The 16993-nt window shown below is 44.0% G+C and overlaps 1 protein-coding gene across 4 annotated transcripts in view; it reads left to right on the forward strand.

The window, feature by feature from the left end:
- The first annotated feature begins 3887 nt into the window (after positions 1–3887).
- TUB (TUB bipartite transcription factor) overlaps positions 3888–16993 on the forward strand; it is a 67242-nt gene continuing 54136 nt past the window's right edge. For 2 of the 4 annotated variants that reach the window (XM_079308071.1, XM_079308072.1), the window contains exon 1: positions 3896–4261. In XM_079308071.1, coding sequence (XP_079164197.1) covers positions 4224–4261 — 38 coding nt within the window. In that variant the 5' untranslated portion in view covers positions 3896–4223. Of the gene's footprint in view, positions 4262–16993 lie in introns of all 4 variants that reach the window. The other 2 variants (XM_079308070.1, XM_079308069.1) reach the window with 2 other exon arrangements.

Here is a 16993-nt window from a genome sequence, read left to right on the forward strand (position 1 = left end):
GAAAATCTCAAGCCAATAAATTAAAGCTCAGAATCTTTACACATTTATGCCAAATATAAGATTTAAAAGGCTAGATAGAAGTGTTTCTGCACTGTGCTTGAGCTGACCCATGGCAAGAAATTGGCAGCTCAGTTTCCTTTCAGGAAACCTCAAAAGTAAAGATGGTTTTAGTCTCTTAGTTGTCTTTTGAAAGGGTTGGGAACTGTCAGTTAGGATGTGTGTTACACCCCAGCATAAACTGAGCATAGGTTATTGAGTTCATTGCTTTCCCTTTCCTAAAATCAACCTTTGTCCAGGTCAGCTAAAAAGGCAAAGGAGGCAGGAATTGAATTCAATACATACCCTGAGCCTGTTGTAGCAGCTCTGAGGTGTAGGAAACCTAAGGCACACAACGTGCAGACCTTTCTCTCTGCAGCACACGAGCTCTGAACAGTGCTGTGCTCAGCAGTGCAGTAACATTGGGCTTAGAAAGAAACACAAAGGACTGTAGATAGATAAAAGATGCTCCATGCTCTTTTTCAAATATAAATATACATTTATTACTTCTTTTTTAATGGGCTAAACAATTTTAAAAAATTCCCATCATTGGAAAATTAGACTTAGGTAATGAATCTGTACATTTAGGGAAGAGTTTACATCAGTTTCTTATTTTACTGCTTTCTTAGGTTCTCCAGCCTCCCTTTCAACAGTGCTTCTGCTTTGATGTCTTGTTCTCTACCCAGATTGCCAGAAGGCTTTCTGTTGCAAATGCAGGTGTTTTCAACTGTTAGATATAGTTGTGTTGTATTATTCATCACCTCAATATAAAAATGTATTAGTGGGACACTTATTTTACACAGAGGACAAAACAGGGATAATTGGAAAGATGGCAGACTGTATATAGACGAAGATGTTGCTTAGTGAGACATTTTTTGTAGTGGAGGAGACAGGTTTGCATCTGTGTCGCTGCTGTTTCATGTATCAGTCCTTGAGCCTTTAAAACACTGTTTTTATAACAGACTGCCTTGCCCATCAGGCTGGCATCTGAAACTGATGAAACGTGGCTTTTGAGAAGTACAGCTCTATTCACAGAGAGCACCTTGAAATCGTCGTGGTATGTCAGGGTTATTTGTTATGTTCTGGTGATTTTTCCTGGCTTTTGTTGTTTCAGTGCTTGGTAAAAACCCGTGTGTGAAGCCAGGTTTTCCCTGAGCTGCTGAGAATTACTAGAGATGCCAGCGAATGGATCAGCATGTCAAGAGCAATCTCGAGGCTTGTTACACAGTAAAATGAAAACCTCAGTCCTCCTGACAAGGACTTCTCTGTAACACTTGCCCTGTCATTCAGAGGTAGCTCTGTGTGCCACACAGACAAAGCAGAGGGACACCCATGGAAGGCTGGTGAGTTGTGACCCTGCTCAGAGTTAGAGATGTGCAGTAACCCTGCTCTTAACGCTGACAGCTGCAGAGGACTGGTATTCACCTTTCCACTCCACTCAGCTGCTTCAGAAATGGAGGCAGAGCATTCGTTGCTAGTGGGAAAGAATCAAAGCTGGACAGTGAAACCACATAAAATATATTTACCAGAAATGGTAAAGGGATGAAGGAGAATCAGGGTGGGGGAGGAGAGGAAAAAGGTTGAGGGCACAAGTAAGTTGTTCAGAAGCAGATAAAATACCAGAAGATTGTTTTCCCCTTCTTCCTATAAAATATTCCTTATCTTTCTTCTCCTCTGTCAGCTTTCCCTAGATGAACATTATGGTCTGTGCATACCCACCTTTCAGGGCACCCTGGCAGTCTCCCATTTTGAACTCCTGGTAACCCTGTATGCTTTGCATCTGTGAATCCAAACACGATCTGGGGCTGTTAAATGGCAGTACAGCACTTCCATATTTTGTATTGCTCCAAAGTTCAGAGGCATCCTTTTGATGTGTGTGCATGTGCTCACCTACCAACCTTTACACCTATGGCTTTTGGAAATGGATATCCTAATCATCAGTCTTGAGAACTTTTGTCTCTGAAGACAGGAAGCTCTTCTTTTGTCTTTCATCTCTTCCGCAGAAGCCTCAGTGCTGAAAAAGCACAGAGCTTAGTACCAGGAGATGGGAATCTCTCCTCAGCCGCCTCCTCATGCTAATGACACTGCCAGGTGGTGGTGAAGCCCTTTGTTCCACAGCTCCAGGTTGTGCCTGACTGCAGTGGAGGGAAGTCTGTCAAATCCAGTGCCTCACACTGGTCAAGAAAGCAGCACGTTTAATTTGTATGGATATGGGAGAATTCTTCCTTAAAAGCAGATCGGGTTTGGAGTTTTGGAACGGGTTTAAATTCTGCTTCCTGTATTTCAAATAGCCTCTGGCAGCTCGTGACACTGAGGAAGATGATAATGCTTGTGTTGCCTGCTAAGCACGCCACCCATCTTCTGTTGGCTTCCTGGTCCTGACCATGATCTTTGGTATGGTTGCATTCACTAGAGTTGAGTGAAAAAGTACTTCCTCCAATCTGTTTCTAATTTGCTAAGTTAAAATAGCCTCCTTGCTTTCTGTGCTATAAACCCAAAATGAGAGCTCTTTTTCTGTTCTACTCTACCATTTCTAGGCATGTATCTCTAAACTTCCCATCTCTACTTTCTTAGGTGAAGGTATTAATTTTTTTTTTTTTTTTTTTACTCTCTGCTCAGACGTGTGCCTTTCCAGAGCCATTCATCTTTCCTTTTAATTCTGCAGTCCTTGTGATGGGATAACCTGTACCATAACCTTCTTCCAGATGAGTTCACACATCAGGCAGAACACCAGTGCTGCAATTTGGGTATGAATTAGCAGGTCAGAGCTTCACATCTTTGTCACTGAGGTGCCACCCCTACTATCTAAAGTCCTTCCAAGGTACAGTGAGTGCCACATTTAATTAATTGGTTGTTTAATTTTCAGGACCTGTTTTGGAAGAAAAGATGACTTCAGTTAACTCGTAAGTTTTCTTTAAATATCTGCCCCATTTACAGTACACAGGTTACCTACAACAAAGCTTGTGAGATACTAGGAGCCAGCCTGGCATTATTCAAAGCAAATGCAGATAGTATTTTTCATTAATCCTTATCTTTCACTAATTTTTTTGCTCAGGTCATGTTTCTTCCATGAAGTCAGCAACTGTTTCTATAAGCTTATAATCTGACACGGGATTTAGATGGTTTAAAAGGGCTTTACTTCTGCTGTGGCTGTAGAGCAGAGCTGGTCTTGTTGTGCTGAAAGGATGGTAGCCTGTATTATACCCGTGTAGCAAAAGGTGGGTTCCTAAGGTCACTGTGACTGTGCTCTGCTCCCAGCCAGCCTCAGCTTTCCACCATGGCTTTCCCAGGGGAGCTGCCAGAGCCAGCAGAGGTGGCTGCGACCACCAGACCCCAAATATCTCCTGCATCACGGCAGGGCATCAATCCGCTGTTGGCAAAACGAAACCACGGCTTCTCCCTTAAGGGCCGCGGTAAGCTCTTACTAACATCCCCCAGGCCGTGGTTCCTCGACCATTTTGGGTAGAGTTGCTGCAATTCATGCATTTTGGCGGTGGGCTTGGCGTGCAGGCTGCGCTCTCCTCGCACCTCTCCACGCCCCGGTCAGCCGAGAGCTGCCCGGGCAGCGCCCGGCTCACGACTCGGGCTCTGCCGATGCCAGGGCGGGCTGTGCCGAGCCGAGCCAAGCTGAGCCGTGCCGTGCTGAGCGCAGCCGTGCCCGCTCCCTGCATATGCCCAGCGGCGGCGCGGCTGACGGGGCAGGGGCGGGCCCGGCGCGGAGGGCGGCTCGGTCTGGCCCGGCCCGGCCCGGCCCGGCTCGGCTCGGCTCGGCTCGGGGCGGCGGGACCCGCCTCACCCGGGCGATGCCTGAGCGCGGCGGCGGCAGCGGGGGGGCGGGCGGGTAGCGGCGGCGGGGACGCGGCGCTGCTGCCCTGCCTTTCCCTGCCCGCCGCTGGCCCTTCCCCCGCCCCTCCCCGCTCCGGTGCGCGACTCAGCCGCCGCTCCGGGCAGGGAGGAAGGGCTGGGAGCCGCCTCCCGCTGCCCCCGGCCGCCCCCTCCCCATGCAGCCCGGCCCGCCGCTGGGAGCCCTCCCCGGGGGGATGTTTCTGCGGCCGCTGCCGGGATAACCGGCGCGCCGCCCGCCCCCGCCCCGGACGGAGGATGCTGCCCGCGCCGTGGCGGGCTCCGACTCGGGCAGCAGCGGCCGCGTCCGCCTCCTCGGCTCCGGGCAGCGTCGCCGGGGAGAGATGAGTTCGCGGCACCAGGCGGACTGGATCCCTTACAGGTACGGGGAGAGCCCGCGGGAGGCGGCGAGCGGGGCGGAGGCACCGGGGCTGCCCCTGGGCAGGAGCCGCTGCCGCTCGGGGGGTCCCCGCCGCAGCCCGCGCTCGGTCGCGGGGCCGGGGCGGCCGGACCCTCCCCGGGGCGCGGCGGGTCCCGCCGGGGGCAGCGGGTGGCGGGCCGGCCCGTGCGGGCGCTCCCCGGAGGGGCGCCCGGTCCCGCCTCCCAACTCGGGGCCGGCGGCGCTCCGCGAAGTTCGGGGTCTGCTCTCGGGCGAGCTGTCAGCCCCGCGGGGAGCGGGCAGAGCGCGGAGCTGTCCTGCCCCGCCGCCCCGGCGGGCGGAGCGCTGCGCCGTCGGCGGCGGCTGCCGCGGCTCGGGCTCGGGCTCGGGCGCCGGGCCCGCGCTGGCCCCGCCGGCGGCGGCTCCGGGAGCGGGGCCGGGGCGGGCGATGCGCGGGGCCGCCATGGCGGGGAGCGGGATCGCCATGGCAGCGCCCGGCCCGCGGCTGCCATTGGCTCCGCCGTTGCCATAAGCTACGGGAGCCGCGGCGCGGCGGCGGCCCGGGAGCCCCGTGCGTCAGCGGAGCCGGCCCGGTGCGCCGAGCCCCGGCGCTCAAAGCCCCCTGTGCGCCGAGCCCCCGGGGCGCCGACTCCCCCCCGGTGCTCCGACTCCCCCCCTGTGCGCCGAGCCTCCTGCCCTACCCCGGGTGCCCGGGTGTGGAGCAGCGGGAGCATCTGCGGATGGAACGAGGGAATAGTTCGTGTCAGACCTGCCGGACCGAGGGGAAACCGAGCCAAATATTTCGCTCCGGGCGGGATGGGCTGTTCTAGTCATAGACCCTTTAATGAATCTGCTGTTCAGAGTACATTAACATTATGAGTTTGTTTTGTTTTGCCTTTTATTTTTCGTTTTCGTTAAAATACGAGAAGCTTGTCTTTTTCAAGCTGAATTTCTGCAGAAGGAAATCACGAAGGGTTCAACAAGGTGCTCTGAAAATGACAGAAGCCGCTTTTGTTTCATTTGTTTGGTAGTCAGTGGAACAAGGTTGATAAGGTAACATAAGACAAGAGGACAGTCTTAGGCGCTCCACGGAAGGTTTAGGTTGGACATTAGGAAAAAGTTCTTTACAGAAAGGATGCTTGTGTATTGAAATGAGCTGCCCGGGTGGGTGGTGAACTCACCATCCCTCGAAGTGTTCGGGAAATGAGTGAATGTGGCACTCAGAGCCATGGTCTGGTTGACAAGGTGATATTCAGTCACAGGTTGGACTCGATGATTTCAAAGATCTTTTCCAGCCTAGTTGATTCTGTGATAAACCTGTTAGTTTTGTTGTCAATAGAGAATAATGGAATTAAAAATATGTACAGAGTGCATTTTCAAACAAAGACAGCTGCTTGAGCAGGTCAGTTGTAGTTTGCCACATTCTCAATGACAGTGTTTGTAGCAGACGTGTGCCACAAGGAATGCAACATGAACACAAATACATCACTCCTCAATACAAAAAAAAGAAATAACCCAGGATAACTGCATAACTGGAAATGTGCTATTTTGCAATGTGCACATCATAGTTCAAATCAGTAGAAGAATTTTAAAGAAAGCAACATGATTACAGTGAATCTGAGAATATTGCCACTCTCTCAGCAATAGCATTTCCAGCCCATGCATTTTGAAAAGATATAAGGAATTGGCAATAAGGCTTTAAAAATGACTAGTGGATGCATTCTGATGCAATTTGAAGCCTTGTAATGAGGACAGAAATACCAGAGGAACAGCTGTTCATGGCTCATCCCAGCAGCAGTGGAACAGTTTCTCCGTTCTCTCACTGTACACAAGGCTCTGCAGAGGCCAATGCCAAAACTTTGCTCAAGGGTTTTATAGCAGTGGCCTTGAAGAAGGAAATAAAAAAACATCTCCACTTCTGCTCAGCGCAGTGCAGAGAAAGAAAGGGAGGCAAAGCAGCAGATCTTCAGTGAAACACAGATTTGATAATACTCATATCTTTTCTAATGCAATGATATTCTTGAATGTTAATTATGTGTTTATGGTCAGAAATTGCTGAGGGCTGCCTGAAACGAAAAGGCAACCAAACCACAGTTCTGCTCTGAAGTGCCTTTATTTAGATTTCTGACAGTGAAGCTGACTTATTTTTCAATCCTCAGAGGTAATTCTTGAGTTAGAGATATATCATTGATAATCTTGCTGGACCTGTGTGTGTAAAGCATCTTCCTGGGTCCCCTAAACATACTTGCCCAGGAAGCAGTGGTGTGTGAATGCATAGTTTACACATGAGAGCACTGTATGAGTAAGTTAGGTTCACTCCCATTTCAAGGGAGTGAAATACACAAGGAGGAGGAGAGACCTGATGTGCACCCCTTGGAACAGCTCATCTTCTCTCTGAGAGCAAAATGCCCCGTGCTTATCTGCCCTCTTGCTTCACATTCTTGTTTGTGCTGACTCTCTGGGCTCAGAGGAAGGTTCACCACCTTCTTTATGGTCTGGGTGACATGTGACAGCCAAGAGTGTCACTGCTGCTGGTGTGGGGGACAGCACAGTGTGTATCCTTCTAGCAGTGGAACATATGTGCAGGTATACACCTGAATATAATAGCAGAGAAGGATTGTATTTCTGCTAGTAAAATGTCATATTTTTCCTTTCAGGTGAAATGAGCCAGAGGGAGTCATTTCTATGTGTGTTGTGTGTAATTCATTAAGCAACCCACCTGCTTTGTGAGTGTCCACAACTCACAAACTTATACTTCCCCTTTTAAGATGCTGAGAACGTTTTGAGTGAGTTAAAAAAAAATAGTGGGCAAATTTTTGTGTCAGTGGTAGTTTGTGCTGAGGTCAATAAAGGATTCAAATTTGTGAGTTTGTGATTTCAGTGTTTTGCTCTTATCTCTTTTGATCCTCTCTTAAGTATTCTGCTTTTGAAACACTAAGTCATAGGATGAGAATTCAGTTCTCTAATGGTATGAAAAATTGTTAGGAAGCTGTTTTTTAACAGTAAATATATTGCATTGATTTTCATGAAACACGTTTCATAAATAGAAATTTAGGCAAATGATTAAGCACTTACATGAAGCTGCACATGAAGTACAATGAGCTAGGAATTCTTTAAATTGTACCCATTTTTAACAATGTCTTTGCTCATTATTATAAACATTCAACATAGTTTAGATGCAATAAAAAATTTAAAAAAAATCAATTGCAGTCTATGTAGCTGCCCCCAGCCCCAAAATTGGTTTGCAATGCAGGTTAAGACTAAGATTTAGTTTCTTGAAGAATTATATACTCAAGCACAGTAGTGTTTTCCTTTGGTATCCTTCAGCAGTTTCCAGTGGAAAATACAATGCAGTAGTGTCTGGGAATAGTTACAAATTCACAGGAGTTCAGGTTTTTTATTCAAAAGTATGTTTTTGTTTCATATCTTTTTCTTGAACTCATATTTAACTTACAGCATTTCTTAAATATAGCATACCCATTTTTATTTTATGCTGGTGTGTCTTGAATAAGTGAAGACATTCCTCATACTATGAAACTACAGTCAAATAAAACTGCTGCTAGGTAAGATCAAAGTATCAGCAAACTCACTTACAGTAAGTCCCCAATCTCTATTATTATTATTTGTTCTTGTGTTTTCAGCTGGTTCTTTAACAATAAATCTTGATCCTATAACTTTAAAAGCAGCATTTATACAACCAGCTAACCTGTTCCCTGAGAAATATCTAAACACCAGCAGCTGAAAAGCCCAATCCACACAGGAATTAATTTAATATAGGTCCCCAGAGTTATTTGTAAAGTGTCTGTGTGATGCTGCTGAGCCTTGGTTTGTGTGGATAAACCTGCCATGGCCAGAGGGCACCCCATGAACTGTGCCCTGGGGGGGCCTGGCACTTGGCACTGAAGAGAGCAGATCACAAAGCCTGCAGTTGCAGTGGCATAATGTCTCTTGATATGTACATGATGGTGGTAATGATACACGTTATTTTTGTTTGTGACAGGTTTTATTATGCTCAATTTTTGTAGCTTTCATGAATTTGCTCTGAAGTTTTAAGGCTGTGCTTAGGTATTGCAGCTATAAACAGTCACAAGTTATTTACTTGCAAAGGGAAGGATTACAGTTGGAAGAAAATTGTGGAGCACGTCTGGGTTGTAAATTCATGAATCATCACAATTAGGGCAGATAAGAAGATTTCTGAAAGTGTGATGTGTAAACAAGCCCTGGGAGAAGAATGGCCTTGAAGACCAAGGGTATCCCACGCTTGTTTTTGTGCATGTTGTTGAGGTGGTGGGATGTTCTAGATCCTTAAGTTTTGGCACTGTGAAGGCAGCAGTGCAGGTGGAGTGCTCACCTTGCTGCAAGGTGCAGTTTGTGACCGAGAGCATCACTAAGCAGGCAGGCTCACTCCCTGCCTCCTGCCGTGGGGAATGGCATGGATAATTTACAAGAGCTGCTTTTTCTAAGGAAAAGAGTTCAAAGACTGTGCCTGTCCTCTTCTCAGAAACAGGCTGTCTTGTCTCAGGCTATTCAATGTATAAAATTAGGCGGGTTGTGTGCTTTTAAAACATTTAAGTTAGAGCTCTCCCTTAATGGAACTCTGTGCTCTTGCATAGAGTGTTCCTGCTGTGGTGCACAGCAACTCCAGCAGAGATCAAAGGTGCTTTGCCCAGCATCAGTGTGAGGGAGGTGTCAGAGGCAATTTTTACCCCAAAGCTGGTAGTCTAAATCAACCACGCAGAAAAGAGAGGTGAGAAAAATAAGTATCCCGAGCCGTGGAAGTTGTGGGATGTTGGCTTAAATGGAAATGGGACGAGGCTCAAGGGAGATGAGCTGCAGAGCCAGGCGTGAAACCTCGTTGTCTTGTGCTTTGCAGTGTGCCAGAGGTGGATTTAAGTGAGGGGCTGAAGGGGCTTTGCCACCCCTAATGACAGTAACTGATGCAGCAGCTGTCCCAGAGCACGGCCACCCCCAGCACCTTTGCAGTATCACCCTCCAGGTTGACACAGAACTAGATTTTTTTCCCAGGCCAGTGGGTTTCTGGTAGCAACAATCATTTGTGGTTTCCTGGCAGTGGCAATCATTTACCAGCCATCTGTGCCAGATTTGGATCACGGCCGGGAAGAGGATGTGAAATGTGATGTCTGTCCTCTTGCACTTCCCCAGTCGGACAGCTTTGATTCTTATGCCTGAGGGTTTCTGGACATTCCCTGGAGTGGCATCCATTTAAACAAGCAACAGTTTTTCTGGAAGGTGGTACTTTTTATTTAGTAACTAAAAAATTGCCATTCCAGAAAGCTAGATTCTTTTCACACTTCCTCCTCATTTTTCTTCCTCTCACACTAATGACTTATTTTCTAATTCATGCTTTTCTGTTCTTTCAACCGATGAACAGATTTCTTTTTGCCATTTTCCCCTACATCTTGCTCTTCTTGCCTCTTTTTCTGTTCTCTTTCCTACTTCAAGATTATTCACGAAAATAGAATCCTGTCATGCCAGCTGTATGGTGCCTGCAGAAGATACCCTTCTCTGTAAACATTTGCTATTTAATTTGTATTTTATTGTTTATAGCTTTTAAAGAAATACATCCCAACTTCTCATCGTGTTACTTAAGTAGTCAGTACATTTGCAATTTTTAAAAGCTGAAATTATTTATTTTGCAGATTGAGAATTCATTTCACTATTTGCAGCTGTGTATTCAAAGATTAATGCCTTAAGCATGGATATTAAAATTGGTGTTTGTTTTGTATCTCACTTACTGCTGAACATTTTGTTCCTGTAGTATGTGAAGTAACTGAGACTATGAGATGCCCTTCTTGCTGACAGGTCTGTGTCATGCACAGGGGGTGGCAGGGATGGAGGAACTGTTTTTCCACAGTCTTGCAATCTCTTTTATCTTGATGTAATGGCAAGGCAGTGATGATACCAGCAAGTTCTGAGGACTCTCAGCTGAGAATGTCACACCTCTGGGCCCTGCTGTCATTTACATAATGCTAATAATATGCAGGTATACAGCAAGGAAGTCTTCAGGCTGGAAAATTTTCAGTTTAGAAGGCAAGTACAAGAGAGAGGCACAAAATGCAAGTGGAAAGCTCAGGGTGATTGCTGGAATGGGATTTTTATTTTTTTTTCCTTTCATTTTTATTACAGGCATATTATCATTAGTTTCTTTGGACTATCTGTTCTTATGAAAATGGGAAGTCAGGGGATATTGCCTTAGGTAAGGAAATGTGCTCTCAGGGAAAGGTTTATAGAGAGTACAAAGGTAACAGTGGGAGAAGGTGGAAAGACTGGAATAAGTATTTTGGATGAGTACATGGCATAAAAGATGAAACTTTTTTTCCTGACATAGTTATTTTATGCCAGGTTGTTTCATCTAACACTTGATGGCAGTGTAATTTATGTACTTTACGTTGCATAGCTTCGTGACACTTTAAAAGCTTAGTTTGCTCCATAATTAAATTACTTTTTAGATGGTTTTGTATTCTGTTCTTTTACATTAATAAGAAACTAAAAGATATCATTCCTTTCCCTTTCAGTGATTACAGCAGAAGCAGGTTTCACACTCTTGTATTGCTAATAAGTTGAGGGATTACATATTTATCTATTTTTTATCCTTGAAGAGAAATGATGACCCAATTAAAAACACTTCTTCCTTCAGGGAAATGCAGTAGGCCCTACAGAGCAGAGAGTAACTCCTTCTGCCAGGACAAGAACTTTGCAGGTTTGGGTGCTGATTTTGAGCATTCAGCCCAGCATCCTTCCCCCTGAAAGCAGGGATGCTGTAGAGGCTAAGGATGCCCTCTGCCATCCGAGCAGTTGTGTGGCTGATGGCAGGGAGCTGTCACAAAAAGGTGGCACCAAAGCCTTTCTACTGCCTTAAAAAGGATTTGGGTTGGTGCTATCTCCTTCTCTGAGCTCATGTTTTAGCTGATCAGATAATGGCAAGTGGTCTATAATGCATGAATATGCCAATGTGCTTGTGAGTGACACACTTATCTTGCTCTCTGACAATGCAAGTGCCCCAGTCGTTCTTTCATGAAGTTCTCAGATATTTATGAAAATTAAGTCTTGAATTGCAAATTTCAGTGGAAACCTCGTGATCCCTGTTGTGATGCATGTTAACATAAGCCTGTGAATATCATAATTCATGATTATTGTAGATCATTTGACACAGGTAATGAAACCACAGCATGAAGTTTTTAATGGTAATTTTAATTCCAATCACAGTTCTAACTACTGGCAGATGAGATATTACAAGATGAAGAAATTCCTTGATTAGCTTCAAATGATGACTAAATTGGAAATTATATTTGCAAGTGAAATACAAGTACATTGGTATTTGATCTACAGTTAGAAGGGATCTGAACAGTTCTGTCTTTCAAATTTGGTATCAGTTTGAAGCAAAATGAATTAAGTTAAAGGCTAGATATTTGCATTAGTTATTCCTGTGCCACAGCAAGAAACATAAGGAAAACAGGTCTGCTTTCTTTTTTTTTTTTCCAGAGCAGGTTGTTGCTAGCCCATGTTACTACACTATTTTCACTTGGCTGCAGCAACAGCAACAAAAACAAATTACATTGCATCATGTAGCAATTCTCACATCTGAAAATTTGAGGAAATTATTGAATGTACTGTGGAAATTAAAGAGTAGATAACTTGTCCAGACAATGACTTAGACTAACTGCTCAGATCAGGTTGAATGGAAACGGAAAGACTAAGACACATATTGTACCCTGGAATTCATCCCACAATTTTTGGCAGATATAAATCCCAATACTCAAGCCAGGAGTGTGAATTTCCATTAAACAGTGTTTTGCAAACCTAGGGATTGCTTGAAGTCTTCTGTGCTGAAACTTTAGCTCAGTTGTTCAGGTGAATAATGCCTCTTTTGGGACACTTCATCTGTAGAGCAGTGTTAAATAACCTTAAAGGTGTATCTACACACCATTGTGTCAGACCTTGATAATTGATTCTTCCAGGTTACTGAGTCTTAAATCACTCCACTGCCTGTTGCTGCAGATTTACAAAGGGAAGTGTGAGGTTTTGGAGAAACTTTTTGTGCTTGCCCTAGAATAACATTAGCATTGTTTTATTTATTGCCTGTCCTTAAGGCAGAGCTCATGTGCCTCTGCATGTGTTGTTACATCTCTGCAATCATAGAATCATTTGGTCAGAAAAGATCTCCAAGATCATCAAGTCCAACCATTTACCCCACATTGCCAAGTCCACCACTAACTCATGTCCCTAAGTGCCACATCTACACAGCTTTTAAATACATCCAGGGATGGTGACATCACCATATATCCAATATATCTTGGATCTGCCAGATATATTAATTAAGAAATACTGGATTAATAACCAGAGAAAGTAGGCCATCATAACAGAATAAAAAGATCATGACAGTGCTAGATGTTTGAGGCATCCTGGAAGATGCCTTTTAAATGTTGGCTATTTCAAATAATGATATACTGAAATATCCTGGCAGTATTGATGCAGCTTGGAAAAATTCTTAATTAACTCCTTGGGGCTTGAATATCATTCTCAGATTTTGAAGATCAAGAAAAACCAGCACAGGGGAAATTTAAATGAAATTTAAATATTTCCTAACTGCCTTCCTTCCTTTCCTCCCTTTTTCTTCCTGTTATTGTTCCTGGCACCCTCTGTTTTTTATTAATTTAATACTATATGCCTTAGGATTTGCAAGGTATGGGTTGTTCTGAGTAGTATTAGAAGGAAAAAAAGTTCCCCTATCCTGTGCACCTTGAGTCAGAGTCAAATTGTTCTGTTGGAAAAAATGTGAAGATTAAGGTATCTTTGCATAAGATAAAAGTGGGATAAGTTCAGGTGTTCAAGTCTGTGCCCTTTGTTTCATTGTTTAGTAAGGTGTTTCAGGACCTCAGATGAGTGGATTTTCAGGTTATTTGTTATTTTTTTATTTTCAGGTTATTTCAGTTATTTTCAGGTATGTGCTGGGCCTATTCCCCAAAATTTTGTTCTGAAACTGTGGAGGTCATTAAGTTTATAAACTTGGCATTTCATAAATTGGCATTCTCGTACAAAGACTTCTGGTAAAAGAATCCAGTGAACTCTAGACTTGGAAGAGAATATTTTAGAGCTTAGGAAATTAATTTTAGTTACAATAAACTTTAGTTTCCTAAAGCTGTCTTCATTGAGATGATATCAAATATAAGCTGTAACCAAGATTGAAGGTGATAGTAAGGCAACTGGGAGCTCACTGGGAATGACTGTCCCATTTATTACTTGTATTCTGTTGAAATAGAAAGGTTTAAACCATGCAGAATAGTTGTATTTTACCTTTAGGCTGATATAGGCCTTTCAAAGGATGAAATGCTGAGAATCTGTGGCTGGGTTTTCAGGGGTGCTCAGATTCTGTTGAAAATAGTTAATGTGGTGGAATGAGAAGGGCTATTGTGCTGCCTAGTCAAAATGACAAACAGCATATACCACAGTGTAGTTTTTATGCCTTCTTTGGCAGGAACAACTAATTTTCTTCTGCAAAAGCTTATTCTGAAGAAAAATGTAAGATACATTAGAGGCAGAGAGGTTTTTGCTGCATTGTGTGATGGACTGTAAATACACCCACTTGACATTGTGAAGCATCCTCAAAGTAAGTCTCTATGTGTTGGGGTGAAAATTCAGCCCAAAGGGTTTTAGTTTACAGCCAGCTCTGCAATATTGCATTTGCTGTGGGCTTGGATTAACAATGCCAAACACAAGTGCATATTGCAATAAAGAGTGAACAGAAAGATGTTGTTCTGTATGGTTTTGCTTTTCACTTTGCACTTGATGACATCTGTCTTGTTGCTGATTTTTCATGACATGGCTATGATACCATTTCTATTTTTTGTTTTCGTGTCATTAGCATAGGTCTATAAGTAACAGTGATTGAGTCATTATTAATAATTCCCTGAGTTATTTACTTTGGGAAGGGAAGGCATTTTTCTTTTTACATCATTAAATGCCTGCCTCTGTTTCCTAATGATACTCAGAATTAAGGAAGCTTGTTTTCCTTGTTTCTGTGGTTCTTTCCCTTTTTTATGTGTATCCTCTGCACCTCGCTGATGTTGGTTTTGGGAGAGCAGAAGATGTGCTGCTGGGAGAGTGCCTGGACATAGTGTGGCTTGTGCTAAATTTGTCAGTCAGTGGCAGCATTTCCTTATAATCTTCCAGCTCTTCTTAAATTAAATCTTTTAATAATCATAAAGCAGCTAAATATTTGAGCAGGATTCCAAGTCTCTGCTGCCATCCAAGAACTGTCAGCAGCTGTCCTAAAGCAGATTCCAGGCTGAGGCAGAGTCCTTCTGTCAGTAGGTGGGAGCAGGGGGCTGTGTTCCCTGGAGAGCAGCCTGGTTTGCCAGCACACAGAGCTTCAGGAGGGTGGGTGGGCAGGCTCTGGTCACTGCTGGGGTCCCTGCTGCCCAGACAGACACCCTGTGTACTCCCCAGTTTGGCACTAGTGAAGATAAGAGCATGTGCACTGGTGGTGTGCAACACCATCCCACTATGGTAAACACACTTGGAGGGTCACACACAGGAAGCTGTTGCTGTCTTATAAATTTCTAGCTTGCTTGTGCCAGCCAGATTTCTTTCTATAATGCTGCTGCACTCCTCACCCTGTTCTAGTTTTGGTAGGTTCTGAGTGAGCAAGAAAATGGACTGACAGAATGGAGCTGAGTGATCTTCAGTAGCTGCTCCTTCAGGCTGAAATGGCTCACCTTGCATCCTGCAATAAACAAACTCACGGGTTGTGCACAGAAATATTAGAGCTATGAAAAATGTGCAAATAACAGTGATCACATGCTACATCAATTAGGCCTTCTGTGCAGTGGGCAATTAGTGTTTCATAAAGAAACCAGAAGATACACAGTCATATGTATTTATCAGAGAGGAGAAGAAAACATCTGCTGGTGTATGAGTCTTGATTAGACCCAAAGGGGAATCTTAGTTTCATTCCCTTTTAATGGTCCAATAGCTAAAATCATTCTTTCTGCCTTACTTAAATGCATTTGGAAATAGCTTCCCACAGTGCCTGAAGTGGTTTAATTACATCTGAGGTGGTTAGAAGAGGTCTCCAGCTTTGTGTGACAGAGCTTCCTCTGTCTGAGAGTTCGTGTGCTCGCTGATTACACCTGCAGTTGTCTCCTTTGCTGGCTCCTGGTGATTCACAGTGGGGCTGTGGCTCAGGAGCTCAGTGGGACAGGTCCCTGGCTGTGCTGGATGCACCTTGGCATTGTGCTGCCAGGCTTGTCTCACTGCCTCGTGCCCTGCTAGGTGTGCAACTCCAGGAGAGGTTGCAAAGACAGAAATGTGTTACCCCTGTGTTGCTGATAGGACCCTGCACATACACAAATGTGGCTTTTTGAGAATGAAAAATCAGCAGCAAGATTGGGGATGGAGTTATATTTGCTTTATCTTCCACCCTTCTTTCCCCAAAATAAGATTGTCTTTTTTTATTTCACTTATATTGCTCTTTGCCAAATCCAAAGGGGGATAGTGAGAAGTATGTATTAAAAAAATGAGCCCAGTAAATTTTCTTCACAATGCATTGATGTTGGAAGAAATCTTCTGCATATATCTGTAAGTAAATGATCCTAGGATCCATATGGGAACTAGGATCCTTGCCTTTTAGATAGCAGAATTCCTATAGGTGTCCTTCATAATGTTCCCTCTGTGGATTCTCATTGCTCTAGTGATATCAAGGAGCTGAGCCCCAAAATTTCCTCTTACAGAGACACTGCTTAATCCTTTGCCTCTGTCCAGCCACCATCTTCATTATGAAATCTGTTGGATTTAGAAATATTAACCCTCTTTAATTTTAGTTGAAATTAATCAACTGAAGAAATTATTATAGGCATTATGAATGCATAAATCTTTATTTGTTATAAAATCAGGCAGAACCCCCTCATTATATGAATTGTCAGTGAAAGAATTTGAAGTTTGAGCACTCTGATCTAATTTTATTATAGAAGCCCCACAGAAATGAGAATTCTTCCTGAGACTTCCAGAGGTTCCCTGCCTTCTACAAAATGTGACATTAGCATACATGTTTCATGGGAGATAGATAACTTAAATCCTTCTCTGACAAAGACCCTAATATTTTGAATTTTATTTTAATTGTATGGTATGATCTGCTTCCTGTTCTAGGAAATCAGCAACCAAGCTGAGAATCACATATTTCTGTTTACATTTACCCTTTTTAACTGAAAATATTTCATAGGAGGGAAGTAACAGGCTTACAGGTGTGTCCAGAGACAAGGCTGTTCATGGCACATCAGTGCCCAGCAGAAATTCCTTTTGCTGTAATTGTTGCTAACAGGCATTCTACCAAGTGAAGTGGAATAATTAAAATGGCAACTTCAACCAGGTATTAAAAAGATATGAAAAGGGTGGTGAAAGCCCTTTCCTGTAATGGTTTGCTACGGATGTCACAGCATCCGAACAGCTCTTTGTTCAATAAAAATTTTGTTTGTTAAATGAAAATGACATCTTTTTCTGCCAGCCTTCACTTGGCAAGTTAAACACAAGACAGCCTCCTGGCAAGTAGGTTTGTATGTTTTTGCTGTTCCTTTTGTATCCACAAAAGGTGTTGGTAAACTTCTCTGCAGTTTGTCAACACAACCTTTCTTTAGCAGTTAATCTGATCTACTTCAGCTCTGATCTGTTTAGTTGCATTTTTAAATGGCACACAGGAGCAAATTAGATTAGGCTTGTTTT

This window comes from Erithacus rubecula (assembly GCF_903797595.1).
Source record: "Erithacus rubecula genome assembly, chromosome: 6".
Taxonomy (NCBI): Eukaryota; Metazoa; Chordata; class Aves; order Passeriformes; family Muscicapidae; genus Erithacus; species Erithacus rubecula.